General features: G+C 49.9%; 1 protein-coding gene and 1 long non-coding RNA gene across 2 annotated transcripts; one reads left to right on the forward strand and one right to left on the reverse strand.

Annotated features, from left to right (window-relative positions):
- On the reverse strand, positions 1 to 4460 carry LOC125618980. The gene is made up of 3 exons (XR_007350399.1): positions 4364 to 4460; positions 3160 to 3263; positions 1 to 847 (listed from the first exon to the last, which is right to left on the reverse strand). It is a non-coding gene; the product is annotated as an uncharacterized LOC125618980 (long non-coding RNA).
- Edn3 (endothelin 3) lies at positions 4055 to 26572 on the forward strand. The gene is made up of 5 exons (XM_048810898.1): positions 4055 to 4475; positions 4977 to 5259; positions 21462 to 21638; positions 22640 to 22717; positions 24990 to 26572. The coding sequence occupies exons 1-5, from the start codon at positions 4415 to 4417 to the stop codon at positions 25024 to 25026; spliced, it is 636 nt and encodes a 211-aa protein (XP_048666855.1). The 5' UTR covers positions 4055 to 4414; the 3' UTR covers positions 25027 to 26572.
- The last annotated feature ends 868 nt before the right edge of the window (positions 26573 to 27440 follow it).

Raw genomic sequence — 27440 nt, forward strand, 5'->3', positions numbered from 1 at the left:
TTCAAAGCGTCCGATGGTCAGGATGGGTGGGAGGAAGAAATTCTGGGACAATGGAAAACTACATACTGTATTGTTACTGCCCCTTAAATCCCCTAAACTTAAGAGAAAACAATCTTCAAAAGAGTCATAAAGCACATGAAGGGACGACTTGCAGGGACGCTTAGCTGGGCTCAGCTGCAGCAGTCTTCACGGCTGGGTTTTGAATCAAAATATCAGCGCGAGGCACAGTCTTGAAGTAACAGACACACATCTGCCGACTCGGAAAAAGTGGATGAAAAATAAACTTGGTGACCAAACCATGCACGGGGCCGGGGCTCACAAGCATCCTATCTGGTTCCTCTTGGGGCCATGTTGCTCAGCAGATGCAATGAAGGAGATCAAGGAATGTTGGCAGGCTTTGGTGGAGGAGAAAGACTATGGTTAGTGTCCTCTGTAGGAGGGACTCCTGGTCTTGGCTCCTCTGCATGACCTTCCATCAGAGACGGTGGGAATAGTGAGACTCCACCACGGATGGACAGGTAATGACACAGGAACTGCACCCAGGAGAAAGCAGGAACCATTGTAAACGCGGAATCCTAGCTCAAGGGGCAGCCCTGTCTAATGGTTACGAACTCTGTCCCTGGAATGAGACAGAGAGGAATTTGAATCCATTTAACAACTGTGCAATAGCAGGTCAGTTACTTTAAAGTTTTTGAGTCAAACAATGATTAAAATCCTTATCACCAGCTGGTCACCGAATCAGTGAATTATGTTTCCTTTGTAGGCATCTTTGCCTGGAGTCCATGAGAGCCGGGAATGTTCTGAAGGCCAGAGTTTTCCAGTGGAAAGTGATGGGATCTCAAATAAGCTTAAATAAATGAAATTATGAGTTACCATCAATCACTCAGCTGGATGCCCAAATGATGCATTAGGACCCCAATCCAGACTGCATCTCTTGACCCCACTTCTCTACGTTAGGTTTGTCCTCAGATGGGGCCTTTCTCTCAGGATGGCCAGGTGGCCATCCGTAGTTTTAACTATATCGTCTCTCTCCTCAACAATTCCAGTGAATACAGAATCTCTTTCTCAAGTTGCAGAGGAAGTCCTGAAACTGATTTCTATTGGTCCAGCCTGGTCACGTGCTGCCAACTCAGTAGCCGGGAGGGTAGAATAGGTCCCCAGGCTAAATGTCAGTCACCAGCCTACAGTGAAATCCCAGACTTCAGAGGCACTGAGGTCCCACCCGAACTGCAACCATGGCTATGTGGGCAAAGGGTGGGTGGGTCCTCCAAAAAGAAGACAGATGTTAACTATAGGCCAGGAGTGGGCACTAGGTGGGAAAAGCAGTCCACACCCTCCTCTGTGGCTCCAAGGTGGTGGCCAACAATTCAACAAACGCAGAGCTGGAGGAGGGAGCAGCTCAGGGGCTGAGCCGTCTGCCTTCCTCCCTGCAGCCCACCAGGTAGATCAGCCCATTCTCTGACTTCCTAAGTCAGCACCAATGAGGTGGAGAGGAATGGCTGCCTGTTTCCTCTGGGCCTTTCCACACTACGGTAAAAGTCACCAGAAAGTCACCCCCAGTTTAGAATTTTGAAGTTCATCTGTACCTCTAGTTTGCTCAACTTTATCACCCGTGTCTTATTAATTTCCACAGGCCCTGAGGGTTATCTTCAAGAACAATGTGACTTCCCATCCTGGTGCCCGTTCTCCTCTGCCTTAGGGACACTGCTATCAAAACAGACCCCCGCCCCCACCAGCTTAGTTCAATGCCCCTACCCTTCAAATCTACACGCTCCAGGTTTCAATCACGGGAAAACCAGTTTTTTGATTTTTCCTAGTCTGCGACCACCTTTACCATGAATTTTCATATTTTTAATTTAGGTTACTTTTTTGACGTAAGAAAATTAATTTAGAAAGGAATTTCTATCTCTACCACATGAGGAAAGTCAAATTACTTTCCATAAATAAAAGATAAACATAAAAGTAAGCGCAATGAAAACAACACTACAAAACCCTGGCTCATCCCCAGCCTGCTGAGGGCTCTAAGCCCCTGCCTGCGGCCCCACTCCAGTAGGAGCTCATCAGAGATGTCAGAGTTACCCCAGCTGGACATTCTCCTGAGCCCAGCTGGAAGGATTGAGGAGGGCAGGAAAGGGCGCAGACCCTCCTTTCTTGTTGGGGCTGGACTTCACAGTGGGCACTTGTTCAATCATGGTGTCCAGGTCACTTTCAGGACCAATCAAAATTCTGCCTCTTCTGGTCATCCAGTAGGACACACTCTGTCTCTGTGCACTGTCCTCTGGTCTTAATACCCAGTACCTTGGTTCTCTATCCTTAAACTTCCTTATCTCACCTACATCAGAGATCCCAGGGCAGGGCCCACTCCAGCTGGCCACACCTACGGAAGCCTGGAGGGCTCATCCAAGTTTGCTGCCTTAGTGCCAGTGAGGACGAATGCTCTAGACTCCAAGAGCCGAGGCTGGCCGACCCTGCGTCAGGACGAGCCAGGACACTGCCACCTGCTTTCCTCTTTTTAGCTAACTAGTGAATTTTCTATTATTCCAGTGTCTTTCAGTCCAATAAGTTTTTTATTTTGTAGGAGACAGACATTAATTCCAAGGAAAGAGATCTTAATAGTATATGGCCTGAGTGTCCCTCTCGTGTTTATCTGATGCATCCTAATCCCAAGGTGATGGTGTTAGGCAGTGAGAGCTTTGAGAGGTGGTGAGGTCATGGGTGGAGCCCCTCCCCATGGGATTAGTGCCCTTTGGTGGAAGCCCCCAGGGAGAGCTCTCACCCCCTCCCCTCTGTGAGAATGCCATGAGAAGCACCATCTGCAAGCAGAAAGTGGCCCTCACCAGGAGCCACACCTGCTGACTCCTTGATTGGACTCCCAAGACCCCACACCCTCCTCTGTGGCTTCAAGGTGATGGCCAACAATTTACCACAGAGTTGGAGGAGGGAGCAGCCCAGGGGCTGAGCCTTCCTCCCCACAGCCCACCAGGTAGATCAGCCATGGCAGAACTGGCTAAGTTCTTCTTAGGGAAATTAATTTGCTTACATCAACAAGTTCACTCCAGCTGAGTGTTAGCCACCCCCATTATGGCATATTGTTGTCCTCATCCAAATGAACAAATCCTCAGTTGGAGTTCTTCAATGCTGGGACTCCAATTTTCTCACCTGTTCCCAGTGGCTGGCTTTGGCTGTCGGCTGCCAGGCTGTTTCTCTCTGTGCAGGTTGCTCCGTGGAGTCTCTCTGGAGGGCTGGTTTGGCTTCCTCATGGCCTGATACAGAGCTCAGAGTCAGTGTGTGGAGGCAACAGCCAGCTGGGTAGAATTCATAGTGCCTTCTAGGACTTGCCTTAGGTTACCTCTTCTGGGTTAGAGCTTTTAGAAGCCGGTCACTGGGGCCAGTGGGTGAGCAGGGCTGATATTCAACTCCACTGGCTATCAGAGGAGGGTCAAAAGATTTGCAACCGCAGGTGCCCTAGAAATGAGAGGCCCTGGGGTCCCTGATGTGAGTACTGCGATGGAGCTGGGGCGAGCCTCTGGTAGTGGGCCTTGGCAGTTAGGAAGGAAGCAAGGGGCTTCCCTGGGCCACTCATGCTGGGTGGACATTTGCTGAATGAGGGAGCATGGCCTGTGCAGGGGTGGTGAGCAGTGCGGCTCCCTGGGACCGCGAACCGCTACCTAACCGCGAGTCTTTGCGACTTTGCTCCTGGACCACAGCCCCACCTACCACTCTGAACTGTAGGGTGCCAGCTGCGGTGACTCGGTGCCCATGAGTCACGAGTGTAAAGTACACCCAGTCCCTTGGCAAGTCCACCCTGTGCAAGGGTAGGGTGTCATTAGGTGAACATTGAGAAATGTTTCCCTTAGACCCTGAGATAAAAGATAACACCCTTTATGCGCAGCCTTTTTATCATCTTATTGCTCTTGGGGTGGGGGGCTGCTATCTGGGGCTGCGGGTCTTGGGACAGCAAGCTGGCGGGGAGTGCGAGTACAAACTTATGCGCGCGGTGGCCTTCCGGCAGCTGTCCCGGCCCCCACCCCACCCACCGGATCGCGCCCCGCCCCCGCCCCTCTCTGATTTGGGTGCGTCTAGGGCCGCTGAGCTCCAAGCGGACTCCCCCAGTGCCTACGAGGCGACCCCCGGTGCGCCCCGGGTTCAAAGGCCCCTCGCCGCAGCTCCAGCCCCCTCCGGGGGGCGGGGAGGCGAAAGGGGTGGTGCGGAGCCAGAAAAGCCCGAGCCCACAGCCGCCAGCCCTGCGCAGGGATGGGCAGCGCACTCTGAAAGTTCGTGACCGCAGCAGCCAACTGTTGGCCGGAGCCTGGGACGCAGACAGTGATCCGCCCAACTTGAAAGCGGTGCCCAGCCCCAGTACCCTTTCTCGGCCTCAGGCGGCCCTCCTCCAGGCAAGGTGCTCCGGTGCCTGATGGGGTTCATGGAGCCCGGGCTGTGGCTCCTTTTCGGGCTCACAGTGACCTCAGCCACAGGTAAGCAGGCGGGGCTGCGCGCCTCTCCTGGCGCGAGCGCACACAATAGGAGCAGGGCGGGGNGGGGGGTGGGGGAGTAGGGGGTTCTGTGTTGTAGAGAGCTAACTGCATCCCTGGAGGTGATTGGGAGCAAGCAGGCTGGAGGGCAGAAGCGGCAAGCAAGGACTACTCCACAGGCTCCGGAGAACTAGTCAATTTTTCATGAAGTTGGGAACTTTTCAGAAAGTTTGCAAACTAATCAGACACTGTACAAAACGTTTGCAAAGTTTTCAGAAAGTGTAAAATGCGTGCAAGTTTTCAACCAGTGCAAATAGCTTGCAGATTTTGCAGAGTGAAAATAGCTTGCAAGTTTTTCATTATGCACTAACTTGCAAACTTTTCAGGAACTGTGCACATAGCTTTGCAAACTTTTCAGAACTTTTCGTGTAGCTTGGAGACCAGAGAAAGTGCAACTAACATCTGTACCTGTAGCTCAGGAGCCCCTCAATCTGCCTCCTGCAGGATTCACTCCTTGCCTTCAGCCTGGGGGCTCTGGCAGGACTGGTGTGCCCCAGCTGCCCCCTGCAACCAGATCTGAGGGTGACTGTGAAGAGACTGTGGCTGACCCTGGTGAAGGGACAAATCCTGGAAGTCCTGGGCAGAAGCAGGGGCCCGGTTGGTCTGGAGAACAGGCAGAGGGTGGCCCTGTGCACCACCGCCCCCGGCGCTGCACGTGCTTCACCTACAAGGACAAGGAGTGTGTCTACTATTGCCACCTGGACATCATCTGGATCAACACTCCAGAGTGAGTTGCCCTGAGGTGGGGGAGCACAGTCTGGCCCAGCTCACATTGCACATCCCTAGGAGGACCTGTCTCACCACAGTCTAGCCCCAGAGGCTGCCCTGGCACAGTCCTAAGCTCCTCCTGAGATCCCTTGCCAGCCCAGGGCCTGTCTGTAGGTCAGACATCCTTTCTGAGGGTCTGGCTGGTAGAAACCTAATATTAGGTTTGTGATCCCATGGAAGGTCAGCATCTCTCCCCGGGGCAATGAGTGAGCCAGGGGGATTAGATACCTGAGAAGTCTCTCTGAACCAAAGAACCCCCTCAAAGTTTATTTCCTGCCTCAGGGGCTAAGGGGGCTTGTCCCCGCTCCTGAACCCACCAGGCTCCAAGGGGTTTAAAGTTCCTAGAGAGCTGCCTGATGCTCACTGGGGAGGGTGGGGGCGGGAGGGGGGGTGGCTTGGAAGAACCTGCCCCTCCAGGTAGAATGGGTTCCTCTCCTCCCCTGCCCTCCTGGATGCCAAGGGAGGCTGGATGCAGCATTACCGACTTCTGGGCCATGGGTCTTTCACAGGTTGGCTCATGTCCCAGAGGGCCTCCTTTTCTCAGTCTTGAAGAACTCTTAGCTAGCACCCATCAGGGTGGGACCACCCTACAGGGAGGTACGCCCTTCCCCAGGCAAAGGGAGGATTTGATGTCTCCCTCATTCTCTCACTGAACACAGCATTTGGAAGCCCCTGCTGTAGATACCATTATGCAAACAGTAGAAAGGGCTTGACCTTGACTTTGCTCTGGCCACCACCTCTTGGACATGGCTCTCCAAATCTCTAGAATCTGGGCCTTGGACTAGATGCTGCTAAAGCCCATTCTCCTGGTGTTCTTGGGGTCTCAGGGGCTTTTTCTTGCACCCTGCTGGGGATTCCTGGCTGAGAACTTGGACATGGTTGTGAATACAGACCCTTGGCAACAACCATGACTTTGCACTAAGTTTGAAGGCATCTCCATTCCTGTGCCTCATGGTTTCCTTTATTCCCAAGCCTATTAGCCCTGAAGCCCTCTAGGTGGTATTTTGAGGGGCTCACTTACCCACCTGGACACTTCAAGGATGGAGTGCAAGTGTGGGTAATCTTGAGTATTCCAGTGGCATTCAACCAAGTAACAAGTCTTCTAGCCCCATCCAGGTAGGCCTGAGAATCACCCCACTAAGCCAGAATGGCAGGTAGGGCTGGCTCCACTGGTGAGCTACCTGGATGCTGGCACAGGCCAGAGCTTAGAAGGGCCCCTCCCCAACTGAGGCTCTGCTGTGGCTCTCACAATGTTCTCCATCCTTTTGGACCAAGGGATGCACATTGGCCTTTGATTCTAATTCTCACAGATTCTGTGACTGATAAGCTGATGCAGCTGAGAGCATGATTCATTTGTCTGGCTATGTCTGCTGAGGTTCCTGTACGAATTGGACCATCAGCCCACAATAGGGAGATGGGAGGATAACAGAGATGCGTGTCTAGCTGTCATCGATCACCTTCTATTCTCAGACAGTATCAGGGTCCCCTTTTCTTAGAGCCTCCATAACCCTGACACTTGTCTTTTCTGATTCTTATCTGATTGGTGTCATGGTCCAACCGGATTAGCTTCACAGAATCAAAAGCACTGAGTGGTGGGTGGTGGGACTGAGTCCTGGTTTGGCTGGAATCCCAAACCATGAATCTAGAAGGAGAAAGAAGAAAGTCAGTAGAGAGAGAGAGAGACAGAGCAGGGGAGAGCACTTGGAGCCCACATAGTTCTTTCCCGTTGTCTAAGCCCAATTCCTTGAGCACATTTGAGAGGCTCCATAAACACCTCATGCTGTTAGAAATCCTGTCTCAGAATTTCAAATTGTCTTGTAAGACAGGCAACTTGGTAACTTTTTCCCCAAGTTTGATTTACCTCTTCTCTGCTCTCCTTCCTCTGATTCATTCTAAACATCGGGAGAGAGGGTTACAACCAGTGTCCTCGTGTCCCGTGAGCTGTCCAGGAAACAAAATGACAGTAGCCAGACACAAGCACGCTTTGAAATGAGACAAAATGAAATGTTGGAGGGAAGATGTTCCTGTGGGCTTTCTTCCTCCTGCCTTTTCTTCTTTGCTTCTTCCCTCCCCACTCCCTTCTTGAAACCCTGTTGATGTGTAGATAGGTCCATTTGCTGTATCTCAGTTAAGACTGCAATTTGAGAAACCGGGCTCCAGTGATGGGGGTCATTGGCCTCGAGGGATGTTGAAGAATCTGAAAAATCACTGGAAGGTGCTGAAAACAGGGGCCTACACTCAATGGGGTCTTTCCCAGAGTTGCTGTCCCAGTCCTGCCTCTCCAGGGTCCCCATCCCTCTTCCCAAGCAGACATCTGGGTCTCACCTTCCAGACTTCTCTGCCAGGATGTGGCCTGCCCCCCATCCCTGCAGCTGCTCTGGAGCCAGGAGGAGCCTTGACTCTTGGGCCTAACCAAGAGCCTCGAATGGTGGGTGCCTTTGCCTTTGGTGCCCTTGCTCCGGCCCCTTGGATTACATGGGATAGAGCTTAGTCCTGCTGTGTTTTTGGAGGACATTTGAGAGATCTTCAGAGAGGGATCATTCAATGAGTGTGGTCATCTGTGCCATCGAGGCCCTGAAGCCCTGGCAGGAGTGTGTTGAGAATTACCCATTCTGCATCTCCCTGTGGAGAGTTAACACTAGGTTGGGCTCAGAGACTCTTGAGAATCTTCCAGACAAAAGAGCTGAGTCCCCCTGGTTCTCCCATTTCCTGCCATGGCCTGGGTGTGGTCAGCCCTTTCCGTCAGCACCCAGCATGTTGCGGAACTCAGTTAATGCTGGCTGGCTTTGGCTGAGCCCTGCCCACCGCTGTTCTTTCTGCTTGCACTGCTGCTCTGGTTTTGGTCTACAGCACTCTCTCCCCCATGAGCTTTCCCCATCCAGGGCATGTGGCTCTGTTCAGAGAGCCTGCCTGTCGCTCAGTGGTGTATGGGAACGTGTGTTTTTCTGGGATGCATTTCCCATAACTTCCATCATATTCTCCCCAATACCCGTGACCCCAAAGAAGAAGCAGATTTGTCCCTTGGCAACTGCACTTTGTGGCCCTACAGAGGCAGCTGAGATCACAGCTAAACAATGAGGACAGTGTCACTTTTATAAGATTTTGCTTGGCCATGTTAGAAACCCCAAGTCCCTACAATTCCCAAATAGTCCCTACCACGGCCTACAAAAATAAAACCAAAAATTTTAATTGGAGAAAAACACATAGCATCTTATTGTCATGGAGCATCTGTGAGAAATAAGATTATATGGGCAGAAGTGGTGAGCAAGACCATGTGCTTAGTGTGTGCTTCTGTCTGTGGGGCTGGCCTCTGTGAGTGTACTTGAAAGCATGAGCATCTTGCCAGGGAGCGCAGGAATGTATCAGGCAGGTCCTTCAGAAAGACAGAACTGACAAGATGTGTGTGTGTATGCACACACACACGGAGACAGAAAATTGTCCTATGTGGACAGGAGACAAGCAGTTCTGAATTCTGCAGGACAGAAGCTGGAAATTCTAGCAGGAGCTGATGGAACGGTGTTGGGATGAAAGGCAACCTGGAGGCAGAATTTGCTCTTCGGGGCCCCAGATCTTTGCTCTGAAGGCCTTCAACTGATTGGATGAGTCTCACCTACATGATGGAGGGTGATCTACTTTGCCTAATCTACTGATTTTAGTATTCATGATGTTTGAAAAAGACTTTCATGTGCCAGGCGTGATGGCACACACCTGTAATCCCAGTGGCTCAGAAGGCTTGTGGCAGGAGATTGTTGGTTCCAGCCAGCCTCAGCAACTTAGCAAGGTCCTAAGCAACTTGGCAAGACCCTGTCTCAAAATAAAATATACAAATGGCTGAGGATGTGGCTCAGTGGTTAAGTGCCCCAGGGTGCAATCCCCACTCTCAAAACAACAACAGCGACAACAAAAAACACAAAAAAGAAAAAGACGTTCACAGTAACATCTTGATTGGTGTTTTATCAAACACTGGACAACATAGCCTAGCCAAGTTGACACATAAAATTAACCATCATAGGGACATAGATCTTCACCATGCCCTATAGCAGCCAGCCCCTCTGAGCCTCTAAAGAGTAAAAGCCAGTCAATCAAATGATGACTGAGGTTCAGAACACCCAGCACAGAACCTGCTGTGTGCATTGAAGATAGGGGCCATCGGAGTCCCTCTGTGGACACACAAGGAAAGCACTGTGATGCTGTGATAGTGACCATGTTTTCCAAACAAAAATCTGAGCCACCTGACTGGCAAATAGGAATGCATTTGTGAAAAAAAGCAGGGCAGGGTGTTCAAAATCATGGCTTTGGTGGAAACATGGGATCTGTAACCTCCATTGCAGTCCTGACTCCAGTATCCAGGAGCTCTGCCCTTGAGACATGGCTGTGATGGTGGCCTTGGGGTGGGAGGTGCCATCAACTCTCTGCATCCCTTTTGTAAGATGCAGACACCAGTACAGCTATAGGCCAGTGACCCTCAGGTCTCCTTGAGTTCTTTGGCCTGGTCATTCCCTCTAGGATGTCCAGCCCAGCTGCCCTAGGTGCTCTGAAGCGAGCCACATTTATTCAATCTGGCAGGAGTAACATTTGTTTTGCATTGGTTTCCTCCCCAAAGAAGTCAAGAGTAGAATAATGAAACTAATAATTAACAAAACATTTGGATTTACATTTTATGTATTTATCACAAAAAGGCAGCATCACCATAAATTCTAGCCTTGCCTTCTGTGTTCTTTGAAAAAGGCATTTTAACACACTTCCAAGAAATGACATTGCAAATTTTAGAACTTCTTAGTGGTGTGGGTGGACTGGGACCCCAGCATCTTGCACATTGGATCCCAATAAAAGTCATCCTGTCAGGCTGGGGTTGTGGCTCATGGTAGAGTGCTTGCCTAGCACTTGTGAGGCACTGGGTTCAATCCTTAGTGCTACATAAAAATAAATAAATAGAAAAAGGTATTGTGTTCATCTACGATATATATATATATCTATCTATCTATCTATATCTATCTATCTATCTATATATATATATATATATATTTTTTTTTAATCATTCTGTCTTGTGTGCCAGGCCTGGTAGGATCACTGCAAGAGATGCAGCTCTTTGAAGCAGAGGGACAAGTCTTTGTGGCCATCACAGTTTTGGGAAAGTGTCATGAGTGATCTGATTCTGATAATAGTGGTGATGTGGGTGTTGAGCACACAACAGCGATCTTCAGGACAATCCTTTGGCAGTAGGCTGGTGTCTTGCCCAGTTTACAAGGGGCTGAGTCCCTTGCCCACCGCTACAGAGCCTGAGCCTGGCAGTCTGACTCTGAGATCCAACCTCTCAGTGGCTCCTGTGGACCTTTCTCCAGCCTGGGCCTTGCTGCTGTCCTAGGTGATCCCCCCATCCATGCATGCATCATGTTTTTATGGGGTGCTTTGTTGGGGTAGCATTGGGCTGGGCTCTGGGACCAAGGATGGATCAAAGACACAGTCTTCCATCCTTGACCGCTTCGGGTGGTTTTTGTTCTTTGTGATAGTGATAGTTAATATATTTAGATGCATTTATATTTATAAATAATAGCATCATTTCTCCTTTGCAAGATTATCTTTATGGATCCGAGAGAGAAGGTGGTCTCAAGCCCAAGCCTTTGGTCCAACATGTGTCTTGAAGTGTATCCTGGAGATGCAGTGTTGACTGATTGAGTTGTGTGACTCCCCTTATCTCAGCCTTCCTGGTGGCTCTCATGGATAAGAGTGTGCCTGTCCAGCAAACTGGGAAGCTGGTCCCAATGGCAAGATGCTGGGATACAGAGGGTGCTTGTCTGAGGGAGAAGTGGGAGGAGAGGAACTCAAGGCCTACCTGCTCCATTCCTGGGGTGGGATTTTACTTTTCATGACTATTTCTCAGGACCTAACCTGTGCTCTTGCTGCCTTGTGCTGTCCCTAATGCTGAGCAGGAATGGGAGATGAGTCTGCTCAAATCACACTGACCCTGACCCTTTGGTTCAAAGATTCATGGTGTTTAGAGAGAAGGGGACCTTGGGCCCCTCATCCAGATTCTGGCAATGGGTGCAGACCCGTCGTCATGGGTCAGAGCATAGACTCTGGGTTCAGATCTGGTATGGAGTCCTAGGTTCGTCACTTAGGAGCCTCAGTCTCTCTGCCTGTATAGCAGGGGGATTGGTGGTCTCCTATGAGTGAAGGTATGATGGTGACACCATAAAGTACCAAGAGAGTGGTGAGCACAGTGCTTTCAATCTGGTCAACATTCAAGGTCTGCAAGATGCTGGCTATGACGATGCAGCACAACCCCAGGTGGCAGTGGCCCTCTGGGTCAAGCTGGTCCTCCTACCCATCCCATTCTGCACTTGGAGGGCACCAACGAGCAGAATATTCTCTCTCAAATGCTGCTGAAGCCAGCCTCAGAAGGCCACCCAGCCAGTCCTCTTGGAGTGCCCCAGAGCAAGCCTGTACCCTGTCATCACAGTCCTCCAGGCTACTCTGAGGCCTGGCACTCAGTGGAGTGGCATTCCATTAGCTTAAGCCTTGCAGACCCTGGAGAGGGCCACCTGGCTGCCTCTGTTGCTGATAAGAAGCCTGATAAAGGCACCTGAGGCCAAAGGTTGCTCCAGGTGGGATGGATCAGTCCTGCCATTCCCGCCCCTCCTCTGCAACTTCCTACTGCTTCTCTCTGGCCTTGGTAAGTAATTGGAAGTTTGAGGAATGGGACATGGTATTCCCTGAGTTTACTGGTTCAGGCACCCCCTGCCAAATCCAGGGGGGTATGGGGAGTGAAGGGGTAATTCCAGGGTGTGCATCAGGCAGTGGAGACGACCTGAACAGTATTCTCTGTTTAAACTCCTGTGGGCACATCTTTGGAGGGGCTGTCCTGTCTTCTCACATGGGGTGAGCCTAGCAGAGTAAATAGGGGGCTTCCATTTGCAGCTGAGAACCCCACAGGGTCCTGGGACCCTTATATCCTCTCTTGCCTATCGTTGCTTGAAGTGGGAGCCACAGCCAAGGAGTCACCAGGAAGTGTCCCCAGGAAATGCTGTGAACAGGGGGTTATGAGAAATGATTCTGTGATGCACTTTTGGAAGATGGTGTTGGCCTGAAGCCTGCCACACTAAGCCCAAGGTCCCGTCAGATGGTGAGTCTGCTCACTTTTGACTTTGCTGGTTAGTTTGTTCTCCTGTACCTATGTCTGTCTCCTCCTTGGAAATCTAGCACACTTCTGGATCTTGGTTTTTGAGTTCAAGTAGCATAGTTCTTAGAACATTTGATAGCAAGGTGCTTTAAAATGTGAGGGCCTTGGGGCTAAACTTCAGAGATTGTTGGAAAGGTCAGACCTCACAAGGTGACCCTTCTGTTGGATTCCCACAGATCGAAAGCTCCAGAGTGAGCATGAGATGTGTGAGAGCAAAGAGAGGCTTGACTGGAATGCAGCTGACCCCTACTTGAGGCAGGAAGGCAGTTTGCATTGAAGCAAGAGAGCTTGGTAGGAAAAGGTTGTGACCCTGCATGACCCTGCCAGAGCGTTTGGATTTCTACTAGATGAAAGGGATTTTGCAGTTAGGAACTTGGCCTTAAATCTGAAGGCAGATGAAAGTCCCCTGACATCTCTGGTGTGGTTTATTCCTGCAAGAATTTAAAACAAAGGAAGCAGGGAGGCAAACAATGCTTCCCTTAAGGAGGCTCCGCAGCGTGGCTGCAACCACCTGGCTTCAAAATCCAGCTCTCCCTCCTGCGTGGACCTGCAGAGTCTCAGTACGTCCAGCCCATCTCAGACTCCAGGGGACAGGGGAATGCAGCAGCTCTGCTTCACATAAGGAAACGACCTGTTCTCATTCCATGTCACATTTTGGTGGAAAATAGAGTTTCTGAAGACGAGAAACACAGACACGCACACACAAAGGCCCAGGCACACATGCATATCTGAGCCCACATTTTTGCCCCCTTCGGGATAGAAATCAGTTGTACTTAGAAGAAAAATAGATGCAGAGGATGACTGGGGACAGTGGACAAGGGCCACACTGTGGAAGGAATGCTTGGTCTGACATAGTTTGGGGTGCTTCTACAGCCTGCTTGCCAGGAGCAAAAAGGCAGAGGGGGCATCTGGTTATGCCCTCTGCTGCCCTTGCTTGGAGACTTGAAGCCAAGTACTTCTACAGAACTCGGCATCTCTCTGGAGTGGAAGCAGAGGCCTGGATTTCTTTTTTGTTCTTCTCAGGAGACTCAGTGGGAGGCCCTAACACACAGTGACTCTGGAATATGGCAGCCTGATCCCCAGCCCAGTAAGTTAAAAACCAGAACAGATTTGCTTCATGAAAATTAGTAAGAATCATGCAGAGACAGAGGTGGCTCACCAGTAGACATGGGGATTTTGCCCCACAGCCTAGGAGGTGTGGCATAGCTTGGCCAAAAGTCAGAAGCACGTAATTGAGAAAGCAGAGGCCTGTGCATCTTTTCTGGATTTTTATTAATCTGCTCTCCATGGGTTTTGTAGTACCAAGAATAGGGATTGGTGAGCAAGGGACTCTCTGGGACAAACTCTCAGAAGTCCCCAAAGCCTCTTTGGGAAAATAAGAACACTCTAGTACAGTATTTCCAAAATTCCAAAAAGACTGCAAAGAATAATCTTCAGAATCTCAACATTTATAATAAGACCTTGAGCTTCACCCTAATCCTGACCCTGGCTTCTTGGAGAGAGAAGCTGCTGTATCGGAGTGGCCAAGACGGTCTTGCACACAATCAGACAGCAGAGGAGAATATCTTGCTCCCCTTCTGATGGCAAGAGCAAGTCTGAGCACCAAGACTTTTTATCCTGACCATGGAATCTCCTGACAACTCACCAGCCTGGCCTCTCTTGCTTCTTGCCTATTACTTATAGGGATATGTGATTGTGTCTGTATTTCTTTTTTATCCCTTTAAATACTCCGTCCTTACAAAAATACCTGCTCCCTGTTTTACCCCGTCTGTTTCCACTGCTGGCAGCTACTTTGAGGCCCATCTGTCTGCAGCTTTGCATAAAGTTATAATGAGCCTGGGCTGGCCAAGTGGGTGCTCATGTCTACATGCAACCTGGAACTCCTCAGGGTCACAGGGGGCTGGAGAGAGAAACTCGAGCCCAGCTTGTTGCTGCACTTGGATAGTGCAGATGGAGGAGCCAGCCAGACTGGAGGAGCCCTCTGATGGTTTTGTTTCTGCCTGTTGGAGTTTGTTTGTCTATTGCTTTTCCTTTGAGCTGTCACTCTTGGAGATGTCTCAGCACAAGACAAAACCAGGTGTTTTTCTGTTCTTTCCTTCTGCCCTTGGTGCTCCTCCAAACATTCCTTCATGTGTGTGCCCACACTCAGGAGGACTGTGTTCATTGAGCCTGAGGACTGTGAATTCTGTGGCTTTGGGGTTATTTTAGAGCCCAATCATATGGTAATTATCCAAAGAAGAGTGTAAACAGTTTGGGCAGGCCAAGCTGCCGTTCTCTTGCTGGAGTGAAGGTATAGGTCCTTCTGCAGTGGCGATGCTGGTGATGGTGAGGGTGGTTGGAATTCTCCAGGTGGAATTCAGAGCTGGGTGGAGCCCTTGAAGGACCCGTCAACCCTGTCACCAGCCTACTCAGGACTTCCAGAGAGCAAGTCTTCAGTTTGGACAGGAGCTGGTGCTGCCTGCTGAGGGTGGTCTCTGTTTTTGCCCTGTGGTTCACCCATTGGTGGGGGTCTTCTCTGTTCATTGCTGGGTGCATGGGGTGGCACCAGTTATTACCAGACACAGTTCCTCCACTCCCAGGAGTCTAGAGACTGTGCTCCTTGCAGGAAAACTTTCGAATATGGGTCAATTGAGGGTGGAGAGGTAGAAATCCACTCAATCAGCCAAGAACTCTGAGATGGGATGGCCTAGAAATGGTGGCAAATTTAGACCCAAGTTTTTTCTTCACTTAACAGATATGTATTACTGAGATGCTGGGATGTTGCTGGGTGCCCACCATAAGCAGACATTTAGGTGCAGAGGCGAACAAGGCAGCACCAGTCCCGGATTCCAGCTGGACAAATCCCTGCACTGATGGCCCCAGAGGATGGTGCCAAGGCCGGGCCCCGCTGGGCCACACCCACGGCACACCCTAGAGGTTTTCCTGGAAGGAGCATGAGCTCTAAGTCATTCAGAGCGGAGGGACTGTGTTGGCAATGACTGGTACTGCCATTCACAGGAACGGTGGCCTTGAGCTCTAGGTCTGAAGTCTAAGGGCCAGTGTTCAACAGTCCCTTTGAAAACATATATGATTCTATTAACATTCCCAAATGGTCAAGTCCTGAATATTCCCAGAGTTTTTGAGGGGGTGAGGGGTGGAATGCCTTTTTGAAAAGTAATCCCTTGACCCACAGCACGTTGCTCACAGCTTCCAAGATTTCAGAATATTCTAGAATTCTTGGCTCCTTCCAAGGCTGTGGGAGATAGACTCTCCCCGTTGGGGGTGGCCGGGTGAGCACTGGCTTCTTCCACCTTCAGCTGTGAGGGTTTCTGTGGTGGAAGTAAAGCTGTGGACAGCCAGCATGCCACCCTGATGCGCGACCCTGCATGTGTGCCTTCTGCCTGTACACTGAGGCCACCAAGGAGCTGGTTTCCTGGCCCGGTTCCTTTCCTGGAAGTTGGAGGGGGGCCTGATGCCTCACAGAAGGCCTGGCTCAGAGAACACAAGCATTTGATGAGGGGAAAGGAGTGGGCTCGGTGGAGGACAGGACGTCTGAGGTGGCCCACCAAGGCTCTGGGAGCTGGACTCAGTGCATCTTGGAATGGAGGACAGCCTGAGCCCTAGTGGACATTTCACAGTGGGCACAGTTGGAAGGAGAGGGCTGCAGCCAGCTTGGCTTGCTGGGTTTTGACTCTGTACGTGCCCTTTTTTTTTGGTATTGTTTTCAGTAAAGAAAATCTCTGCAGACCTGAGACCATGGTTGCCTTCTCATGAACGTGGGGTCCAGTTAGAGCTCACTGGTCACAAGCAACAGACACCTCATCTGGCTAGTAATACATGAAAAAGGCTTAATGGAAAGATACAGGATGCCCTCAGACTGGAAGGAAGAAGCTCAGGCCCAGGGAGGAGGGGTCCTGGGACAGGACGAGGGGCTTTAAAGGTTCAATCCAATGGACGAAGCTGAGTGGGGCCGCCTGGCAAATAGTAATTTGAGTGTTTTCTGACCTTGAGTCTCTTTATTCAGGAATCTTGGGAGAGAAGGTCTGACTGGCCCAGCTTCGTCACCTGACCAGTCCTCAGGTGGTATTAGTGAGGGAATGAGGCAAGTTAGTGGTCAGTCTCAGGGACCTCACACAATGGGGTCTTCTTCCCAAAAGAAGAATGGGAGGCTGGATTCTAAGAGACGAAAATAACCAACATTGGCCTCAGCTGTAGAGAAGCCCTACTGTAAGTCTTTAAGAGCGGGGTCTTTAGCTCCTGAGCATTTTCTGACCCCCAGGCATTCAGAGTAGGTGGGCACAGGGATCACAGGGCTGTGATTAAGCATCCACTGGCACTGACTGGTTATGTTTCAGAGGTGGTGAATGAAGGTGACAGACACAGTCCTCCTTGCCCAGAAGGACTGAACTTGGGGAAGTTGGTGAGTGGTGTCTTCTAAGGAAGAACATTGATGAAATCTGCATTCAGGCATGGTTAGAAAGCATATTAGGATCTCTGAGTTGCTTCTCCAGGGGGTGGTGGGAGCTGGTGTCCAGTGACCTTGGTGCCTGGCAGCTGGAGTTTCTTCCTGACTATCTGCCCCTGGCCAGTCAGTGGTACCTGCATTCTGCACACAGTGGCTCCTTATCACCTTGATTTTCCACTTAATAAGGAAAAATGTGCATCAGAATAGGCAGATCATCAACCTGACCCGCATCTGAGTGTGAGGAGAATGTGCCCCACCTGCTGCAGAGACAGTTGGCCAGACTTGGGCTTTTTAAATTAAAACTGCAATAACTGCATTTATAAAGAGAGGAGTAGCAATCTTGTCAACAGATCCTGTCACCTGTCTGACTTGCTTATGTGGTTGTTAACCGAGATGACCATGAGGACTAGACACATGACAAAATGAGTAGGGGAGGACTGGAATAATCCATCAGGAGAGGTAGGGACAGGGACAGAATGGGGTCTTGCGTCAGTGGGCTCCAGGCGATTGCTGATGTGTTGGGATCTGGAGCTGGGTTCAGCATGGCTTCCGGTTATTCAAGATAAGTTAGAAAATGGTTGACTGAAGCTGAGAAAATGCTAGCTTTCTAGGCTGTGTACGGGACAGAGCTGTGTGTGCACAGGGCCCTGGTCTGTCTGGTTCATGGTGATGTTCACCAGGACTACTCCAGTGAGCATGCTGAAACTTTCAGCAGATATTTGTTAAATTCCATTTAATGACAGTGGAAAGAAATGGAAACTGGCTTCTTTGAGAGGAATGACAGTTGGATACACTTTGTTAAGAATTTAAACCCCTTGCTACTTCCTACCTGGCCTTTGTGAACACCTGTGTCTGTTCTGAGAACTCCATGCACAGCAGCCAGTGTCCTGATCAGAGAGATGGAGATCGATAAGTCCTTTAGGAAAGAACAACACAGAGCTTATGAACAGAAAATGTTTTTGAAAAAGTCAGTTTGCTTATTTAAAAACTTCTTGTAGAGACAAAGTGCTTTCCCTGTGCTACAGATGAAAGATGAATATGGGAGTTTAATAGCATTTGTATGTGATGTTTGGGGAAACTTGGCAAGTGAGGAGCACTGTGATTAATCACTCTGAAACCACCACTAATCAAATAATGAATGTTCCAAGCACATAAGCGGAGGGATAGTGTTGCACAAATACACAGGGCACTAGACATTGAATGCATGGGTGCACTGAGGGCCGGTAGTGTTTTCATTATGTCATCTGCTTACGTTTTTTTATGGAGCTCTGTGTTATATCAGAAGCATTAATGGATAGAAGAGCTGCCTATCTCTTTAAAGAATTGTATTCTAAACCCCGTTGCAAACAGCAGGCTAACTTAGCTGGGTAGAGATGCTGGTCCCAAGATCTCAGCCAGTTTACCTTCATCTTCATAGTTCCACCATTAGATCTTCCCTGTTCCCTGTTCAGGAAATGGTGACAAATGGCAGCTCTCTACCTGAAAGGTGAGTGCATTAGACAGGCAGTGGTGAGTGACGAACCTGCCAGAAGGAGGTGTGGCAGAGAATGACCTTGCTGTGCCTTATGGCCTTTGGTTCCTTACTATCCTTCTTTATTACTTAGTCACACATCTCAAACACAGGCCTGGTAGATGGAATTTTTCTGCTTGATGAAACTCATGATTTCCCAGGCCAAATAAATAACTATAATCCCTAACTTTCATGCACTGTCAAGCCTTTTCTAAGTATTTTTCATGTAGTATCTCATTTCATTTGTCCAATAATCCTTTTATGAATCAGGGAACTGTTGAGAGGGTGGAGTGATCATCACCTAAGTGCTTTACAACTTAATAATGGAATTACCAGGTAATCTCTCTGCACTCTGTGTACCTTGCATGTACCTGTACATACTGGCTTGACATTTTTCTTCTGTTTTCATACCCCAGTAGCATGTGAATTCCTGGAGACACAGACACAAGTGTGCCTTTCACACTGAAAATAACACTATGTGTGCAGTTGTTACTTAACAGATGGTGGAGATACTTTGTAATGATGTTTATGGTTATTGAACTCATTCAGGTGGAAAGAATCCAGTCTTGCCCAGACTAGAGCTGTGCCACAATTGGCTACCAGTTGCTCATTCAGTAGTTTTTATTTGCCCAACCTTGTGGTAGGTCCCTGGCTGGCATAAAAGAAGTAAAAAACCTGCCTTGCCTTCTGGAGGAACGGGTAAGCAACTCTTAGACCTGGTTAAGGAACATTCCTGACCTGGTTCTCTGAGTTACAGGGCCACCTGGGACCCTCCTTTGGTCACACATCCCCCATCTCATTGCAGAGAATCTGTGGGACCGAAAGCCATATACCCCTTCTTCCAGACCATGTCCCCAAGCCCATTTCTGGGGTCTGCACAGGTATTTTCTAGGTTCTGACAGGACAGAACAGGGCTCAGGTCCACATTCCTATGCCCATGGGGGTGGTCAAGTAGCAGCTGCCTACAGGGTAGAGCATGGACAGAGCTTGGGGTACAGCCTGGGGTGTCTGTGTGGGAGTAGGTTTGGCTCTCTTGGTTTGGGGTGGAGTAGGAGGAAAGAAAAGCTGCCAGATCTCCTTGGGCTGCTGTATTTTAGCATGGGATCCAAGGAGTCCCCAAATTTTAAATCAAGGCTGGACTTCCAAGGTGTTTTACAGCCACGTTTGTCTAGGTCAGGGGATAGAACTCTCATTTAATAGCTTATCTGTGGATGGATGGGAGATGGGCCTCCATTTTGAACTCATGTTCTAAACTTCAAGTGTTTGCTCTGGTGGGCCCCACTGAGATCTGGCCATCTCCTAAGAGCCTCCCAGATCGTGGGGAGGGGGCGGTGCTTCCCTGTAAACGTTCTTTGAAATTGCCAGGGTGTTTGCTCAGTAGAGCTTCGCCTAGGCTGCTGGGAAGTGCTAAGCACATCTCTATTAACAAACACCGCGTTGCTTTGTTTCCTTCCTTAAAACACTTCAGAGTGTTCTGCAGCCGCCAATGCATAATCAGCTGACAGCAATTTCAAAATTGCAGGTCTCGCTGTTGATGGGAAAATGGGAGCGTTGTTATTCCTCATGTGCTGTTTTCACCAAGAAATGGGGGTCTGGATTTAATGTCAACACTTAGAGATTTAATGTGGTCCTGTTACTGGAAAAACATACCTTCAACCAGATCTGGACTCATGACAATGGCCACGTTGTTGTTTTCCTCCCCTCTCCACTTTTTACATTTCTGAGAAGAACAGGATTTGAGAGAAGGTTCAGCGTGTCTGGACCCTGCCCTCCTTCTCTGCTCAACAGCTGGGCGGCCTCGGTCAGCAGGGAGCCGCTGCTCTGCTATTTCTCAAGGCACTTGGGTGGGAAGGAGTTGGGGTGAGAACAGAAAAAGAATAGGGCTGGCAGAAGCCTCAGCCCTGGTCTCCAGCCTGCTCTGAGCATCTGGTCACAGTGGGGCAGCCTTGCTGTTTGGCCTCCTACCCTAAAAAGGCTCCATGGCCTGCGTTTTTAATAAAAAGAAATCCAGTTAGGTTTCACTTTGAATATGCAAGGAGGATGTCAGGTCACCCTTTGAGAAACCAAAGTGGCTGCCCTTTGGGGACAGGCAGGAAAACCAAGACTCCTTGGAAAAGAGGCTTTGGCCACATTTGTTTCTTTGAGTCCCAGGTAGCTTGCCCCTGACCGTGGCCCATGGTGCTGATGAATTGCACACATGTCTGAACTTCCCCCCCGCTCAGCTGGAAGGCTTCTTTCTTCTCTAGGGATGACAGTTTGGGTACACTGAACTCCAGAACCAGATTTAAATCTTTGTGGCTCTGAACGCCACCCCCTCATAAAGCTGACCCTGGACAGAAGTGGTTGACAATTCCAGACGTCTTTGCTTCACAGTGAGACTCTGCCAAGGCCAGTTCCACCCTCAGCCGCCCTGTCAAGGCCATGGCAGTGCCTCTCAGAAGGCAGGGAGCAGCCCTTCTGATGTTTGTCTCTCTGAGGACGAGTGTTCAGAGGCCAGGCTGTTCTTGTTCCTTTGTGGCCTGCTGTGCACACAGGAGAAGTCGTCAGTAGCTCAGCCACCAGGGGTGGCCCTGGGCAGCCACCAGGGCATTACAGGTATGGAGATCTTACATTGGCTGGTGCCCAAGCCCAGCAGCAGGTGAAGGGCGCAGATGGGGACCAATACGTGGCTCAACCCCAAAGTCAGGCACAGAAGAAGAGCCTGCAGGCGGGCAGCGCCAGCGTCTTAATCACTTCTCAGTCTTCCAGGCAAAGCTTCCAGAGGTGGGGAGCAGAACACCTGCATGTTTGGTCTGGAAAGGACTGAAACCCCTCCATGAGGCCTCCTGCTCTCCCATGTGCCCGAGCCCTCCAGGGGCTGGGCTGCTGAGACCATTGACCTTCCCTGGTCCTCTTGACTTTCTGTCCCCTTGGCCCTTCTTCCTGGGGGTTGGGACGGCCCAGAAGTTTCCCACCAGTAGGCCGCAGCTCATGCCCCACACCAGGGACCCCTGGCACACTCTCCTGACCCTCCTCTGTGCTTTGCAGACGAACTGTGCCCTATGGACTGTCCAACTACAGAGGAAGCTTCCGGGGCAAGAGATCCTTGGGATTGTCCCCAGGGAGTGTGCAGCCCTCGCTGGGGATACATTCACGCTGTGCTTGTGTGGGGATAGATGACAAGGCCTGCCTACGCTTCTGCACACAAACCCTGGACGTCAGCAGGTATGACTCCCTCCAGTAGCGCTCATTCCCAGGTGCACGTCACTGAGGGATGAGGCCAAGCCAGGGGCTTCCTGAAGGTAGGTTGACTCAGCCCTGGCTGCTGTGGTCCTGGGACCAGGGAAAGAAGAGACTGAGTCCAGAGGCTGTGGGCACTCAGCTTCCAAAGGGCGGGTGGTGTGGCTTCCTCAGCACTCAGTGCCCTGGAGAACCAGGCCCTCAGGCCAGGGCTCAGTTGTCTGTCTTCTGGCCTGAGCAGCACTTTAGACAAATCAGAATAATTTTTCAACATAAAAGGTGGAAGAATTGACTGCCTGGCCCTGCATAGTTTTAGCTTCCTCGCAAACAGCACCCGTGGCCTCAGGTCTCACTGCTCCACTTTCCAAGGGGTGTGAAGGATTCATTTGCCTGGGTTACATGTTCGTTGTCTGGAGGCCCTTGAATTCGAGACCCTGTGGTCTGCTCTATCCTCTTAGAGAAGCTCGTGCATTCATTCTAATAGAGTCAGTGAGCAGACCCCAGACTCTACCCAGGTATTCATGAAACAGTTGCTCCTGTTAACAGTCTTTACTACCGTTTCTCTTCACTTTGAGCCAAGACTCAACCCAGCTGCACATAGCAGCCCTTCAACAACCCTGCCCATAACTAGTGAGGGGTGTTGTGACTTATGTAAAAGCAGCCTGAACAGGGTGCCCCCAGGGCAGGGCAGGCACCAAAGCAGTCAGATCCCAGGATCTGCTCTCCAGAAAGCTTGATGTTGACTCCATTTCCTTCCCTTTTCTGTGTTTTTGAACATCTGATGAGTAGCAGGGCTGAGTGGATGCTGTACTTGCTTAGGCATCAGCCCATGAAGCTCTCAGCCTCCAGAAATCATGCCTGAGATATGCTCCTTGGGGCACATGCTAAGGGCTTGTTGGCAGGAAGAGGAGGTCATCATTTGACACGAAGAAATCAGTCACTTGGAAATGCAGGTTGATTCATTCAAACCAGCCTTCTCCCCACAGAAATTCCAGGACAGCAGAAAACCCAGACGAAGAAGAGAAAGAGAGGGCCAGAGGGGCCCGCGGAGGCCTGCGTCAAAGGTGAAGATGGGGGTGCGGCCCTTCATGGAGGAGAGGGTGTGTTGGGGGGTGGCCAGTGGGACCCCAGAACTTGGGGTGAAGGCTCTATCCACAGACTGCTGCAAACAGTGCAGCCAATCTAGCAGGTTCCAGAGAAGGGTGAAGGACGATAAGAAAGATAAGATTCATGGACTCAGATTTGAAGATAAAGCTGGGATCAGGTGGAGTGCTGCTCTCTGATGGAGAAGCAGGTCTAAAGAATTACACCAGCAACCTTTATTTATCTATGTCTCATTAATCAAATTAAAGACTCTGCAAGCATTATTCTTTGTATTCATGAAAGTTACAGAGTTAGCAACATTATGCACTTATTCTACATTTGCAATGTGCAATGTTAGGAGCTTTGTGTAGCTCTCAAGAAAGTCCATTGTTACTGTTATGCAGGTAGGTTCAGAAGCAGCAGAGCTGATGAAACATTGTGGTTATCTAGCAAGAAAGTTCCTTTATTCCCAGGAGCTGAGTGTCTGAGATCAAGGTCAAGGCTGATAAGACTCTAGCACAGTGCCTCCTCATGGAGGACATTACCATAGCAGCTAGGCATCCTGTACCTTTGCATACAAACTTTCCCAGGCACCAAGTATGTCAGAGCCAGGAGGTCATCAGAGATCCCAATCTCAGACACTGCTCTTCCATTCTGTGGCATCGCTCTAATTCCATTCTGTGGCATCACTCTCCACAAGAGACAACAGTGATTTTCCGTTGGTGAACTCTGGGGGCGGGCAGTCTGAAGCTGTGGATAGTCATTGTCCTTCAGGACCTTGGCTGCCTGTAGTCTTAAGAGCCAGCCTCTGCATCCCTCTCAGCTCCAGGGCAGTGATGTCCGGTGTGGGTTTTACTGGGCCTGAGAAAGTCAGCTGATCCTCAGGGATCCTGCAGGCTGGCCTGCTCAGGCCAGTGTCTCCCTCTGCTTTTGTAGCAGCACGACTCCCCCCACCCCACCTCCAAAAAGCACGTCTCCTTTGCAGCAGCTGATCCTGGACAAAAGTAAAGTTCAGCTTGGCAGCAGCTCCAGATTCCCTAGTTCATTTTATTATTATTTTTTAGCTTGCTTGTCTTTTTTGTGTGAGAAATCCTGAGGGCTTCCTGCAGCCAGACCGGGTTTATTTGTCATTCTATCAATCAGAAATCATTATTAATGACTTGCCTGCACATCTGCAATGGATGGTAATTTATGTTCATAATGATAGCCTGGAGGTGGCTTCGGTGCCTACGGGGACTGATCAAGGGAAGTCAAGCCATGCTCAGGATACAGGAGACTCTCTAAATTGGTGGCAGATCACTTTCAGGGGCCCGGAGAGGGATCTGTCAGCATCCATAATAAAAATGGTGAGGGAGGAGGGGGGCGGAGGTGGTGGGGAGTCCCAGAAGAGTGAGTCAGACCCCAACAGGCTCCCACTTGGCCTCTTTGTTCTTTATCCTGTCTCTCCCCCCGACCCCAAACCAAAACTTCTCTCTGTGGGGATGAGTGTGATTAAAATCACCCACCCGTGAAACCATGTATTCATTCACTCATGCCTTCATTCTGCAAAGGTTTGTTGAGCACCTGCTGCAGGATGGGCACTGTTCTAGATGTGGGGGACATAGCAAGGGGACCAAGGAGAGGGACTTCTTTAAGAAACTCAGATGTAGCAGGGAGTGCAGGTGAGAGGAGGGGTTGGAGAGTCAGCAGGGATAGGAGGTGTTGGGGCAGCTGCAAGTTATGGTTGATGGACAGGCACATGATCACTGACCAGGTGACTTGGGAACAGAAGGAAGTGAGGGGTGAGCCACAGGGCTGAGTGAGGGAGCTATGTTTTGGGCAGAGGGAACAGGAAGTGCAAAGGCCCAACAGACAGCCAATAAGGGAGCCCTGTAAGAAGCTTTCCTTGGGAAGAAAGGCAGTTACCAAGCCAAAGTCCTGTATTCTTGCAAGATTTGAGTTGGTGACGTTTATATCCATTCTCAGAGTAGTAGCTTCTACCATCCTCATCTGGTGATCAGCCCAGATGGGACCAGGCCATAGGACCAGGCTACGGGAGGGCTCCTTTGCAGCCAACCTGCGGTACTATTCCCTCCACACCTTCCCACTCAGATTGCAGGCTGTGAAATGCCAATAAGCTCTGGTGAGGGGGGTGGTTCATGCCAGGGAACAGCTGGAGACGGGGCAAGAGGAAGTTACCTTTTCCAGCTTGAGAAAGCCCTTATTATTTAGTAATACACCTCTGTTTTCTTTTTCCCCCTTTGCTCACGATAGGTTGAAGTCCAGGACAGACACAACACGGAGCCCTTAGGTGGCCGCCACGGATGCTTGCTCTCCGCGTGGACTTCCTCCCTGCCTTCCCTGCCTGCTCACTATATCATCCTGTAAGGAGCCGTTGCTCTCCACAGTTAACATTTCCACCTCTTTAGGGACAAGGGGTGAATTTGTCTGGGGCAGAAAACCCACCCAAAGAGTCCCCAGTTGACAATACACCCTTACTCCAAGAATGCCCCAATCCAAGTGACCCCAGTTTCCCTAATGGGTAAAATGATCCCAGATGTGCCTGGGCCCAGACGCCCTCGGCTCTTGTTTCAGGCAGGAAATTGTTTTTGGAGAGGCATGGCAAGCTGGAAAGTCACTCACTGGCTTTTGACATGACTCCTCTTGGAGAGTAAGTGGATGCCAGGCAGGCTCTTTGCAAATGTAAACATGTGTCCATCTTGTAGTAGATGTGCAAGGCCGGTGTGGCCAGGGCATGTCAACCTCTGAAGGCTGCAGGCTGAATTAGGAGGCGAGGAGTTGGGGTGAGCCTGGGCCAGAGGTACACAGTAGTTTGAAGCCTGTAGGACTGAGACAGAAATTTTTAGCCGTGCTTGGTACCCATCAAAGTATGTATCAAGAAAGAAAGAAAGGAAGGAAGGAAGAAAAAAAGGAACTCTGATGTTTGTGAGAAGAAAAGGAGAAATTGATGTCTGATGGTTTTGAACTCTGGGCTCCACAGAGCTCATTCTTGGCCCACAGGCTGGACGTCATGTCCCTTTTAGACACTAGGCCCATAGCGGCAGAGTTCTCCAGCTTGGTTTGCAAGAAGCTGGCTGTGGAGTCAGCCCCAGCTCCAGGTTATTAGGAGGAGTATTTGCTTTCATGCATAAATGTGGATCTTTGGAGAGTGGTTTCAAAATAAGCCATGAACACAAACTGCAAATTATGTAAATTCCTATTTATCTATATAATTGGCAACAACTGGGAATTGTAACGCCTGGTGGTTCAAGATCTCTGCAGCTGCGCCCTCTCTGCTGTGCTGGGCTCACAGTGAGAGAGGGGCTGTGACTTGGCCACGAAAAGCTGTCTACTTGGGCAGGTGGGGAGGGTATCACTCCCAATGGGCCATAGAACAAGGAGAAGCTACCTGTGAGTAGGGGCAAGGGCACCTTCCAGGGAAGTTCAGATGGCTCATGGTGGAGTGCTGGCCTTGTCTGGACACGAGACTCTGGGGGAGCCTCCATCTATCCCTTATTCTAGGAGTAAGGTGCGTATCCATCATGAGAGAGTGCAGGAGACCAACTTACTGGAGGAATTCTGTACAGTTTAAGAGAAACGATTATTTATTGGGGAACTATTCTCTCCTCCAGCTGTTTTATGGGATCTGTTAAAAGTAAAGTCACTGTACATATATAGATTTTCAATTGTGTTCTGAATCCAAACTCATATTCCTTAGAGCTTGAATTACGTTTTTAAGTGTGCATGTGCTGTCTGGCACTGTACAAGATGGTATCTGGGAGAGGAATTCACTCATTGTACGAACACTCAGTAAATACTGTCAAATGCATAATAAAAAACCTAAAAGTTTGCTCTGATTTGTGCGTTTTTCCTTACTGTTGTTATATGCATGGTTACACATCAACTTTTCATGGACCTCTGGAGAGGCTGGGAGGGAATTATAGTTCAGGAAGTAGAATCCATCTAAAGTCAATTATGGACAAGATGGGGGGCTGCTTGGATATTAAGGAAGGAATGGAGTTTGGGGAATCATCCCAAGAAGATAAAACATTCGAGGCAGCCAGGAAGAAGGAGCCTTGGGGAGAGTGTTGGCGCCTTCCCCTGGTACCACTGTGCCTTCATAGTAATGGAGAGCTTTCTTCCCTGGCCCTGCAGGATGCCAGGGAGGGACACGAGAGTTCTTGCTCGGAGATCCTCAGAATTAGCTGGAGGTGACCTCTGTGGGCAATGTGTTTAAGCCTTCGAGATTATAAAACATCTCTGGGGGTTGGGCTGTTTCTTCATTTTCCCTTCTTCTTTTTCTCTCTTCCTTTCCTCCCTGTCTCCCTGTCCCCTTCCGGATCCAGACTTGAAGACCTTCAAAGGGAGAGAATGGGCCAAAGACAAAGACCCAGACCAAGAGCAAAGAGGATCCTCTGTTCTGAGTAGTTTGATCACTATCTAATCTGAGAAAATTCAAGAGCCTCTTGTTTTAATTAAACTCACTTTGGAGAGTTTTGACTTTGATGAATGGAGAAACTTGGGTACTTATTTATTCAGCAGGATGTGGAGTATCACCCAGCAGGAGCCATGGTGTTCATCTGAGGTACTAACAGGGCCTAGAATCCTCCCACCGATTGAGATGCTGTGGAGGCCAAGAGCAAAGGAGGGCAGCCTAAAAGTTCTAGAAGCTGATGGGAGCAGCCTGAGCTCCAGAAGTGGTGGGCTTCCCTGGCATCTGGGTGG

This window comes from Marmota marmota, unplaced genomic scaffold, assembly GCF_001458135.2.
Source record: "Marmota marmota marmota unplaced genomic scaffold, marMar, whole genome shotgun sequence".
In the NCBI taxonomy this organism is placed as follows: Eukaryota; Metazoa; Chordata; class Mammalia; order Rodentia; family Sciuridae; genus Marmota; species Marmota marmota.

What these genes read in the sequence shown, in the direction of transcription:
- Edn3 (XM_048810898.1), top strand. Translation starts at nt 4,415, where the DNA reads ATGGGGTTCATGGAGCCCGGGCTGTGGCTCCTTTTCGGGCTCACAGTG. An exon ending in CACAGTGACCTCAGCCACAG is followed by an intron (nt 4,476 to 4,976) that starts GTAAGCAGGCGG and finishes TGCCTCCTGCAG; the next exon opens with GATTCACTCCTTGCCTTCAG. An exon ending in ATCTGGATCAACACTCCAGA is followed by an intron (nt 5,260 to 21,461) that starts GTGAGTTGCCCT and finishes TGTGCTTTGCAG; the next exon opens with ACGAACTGTGCCCTATGGAC.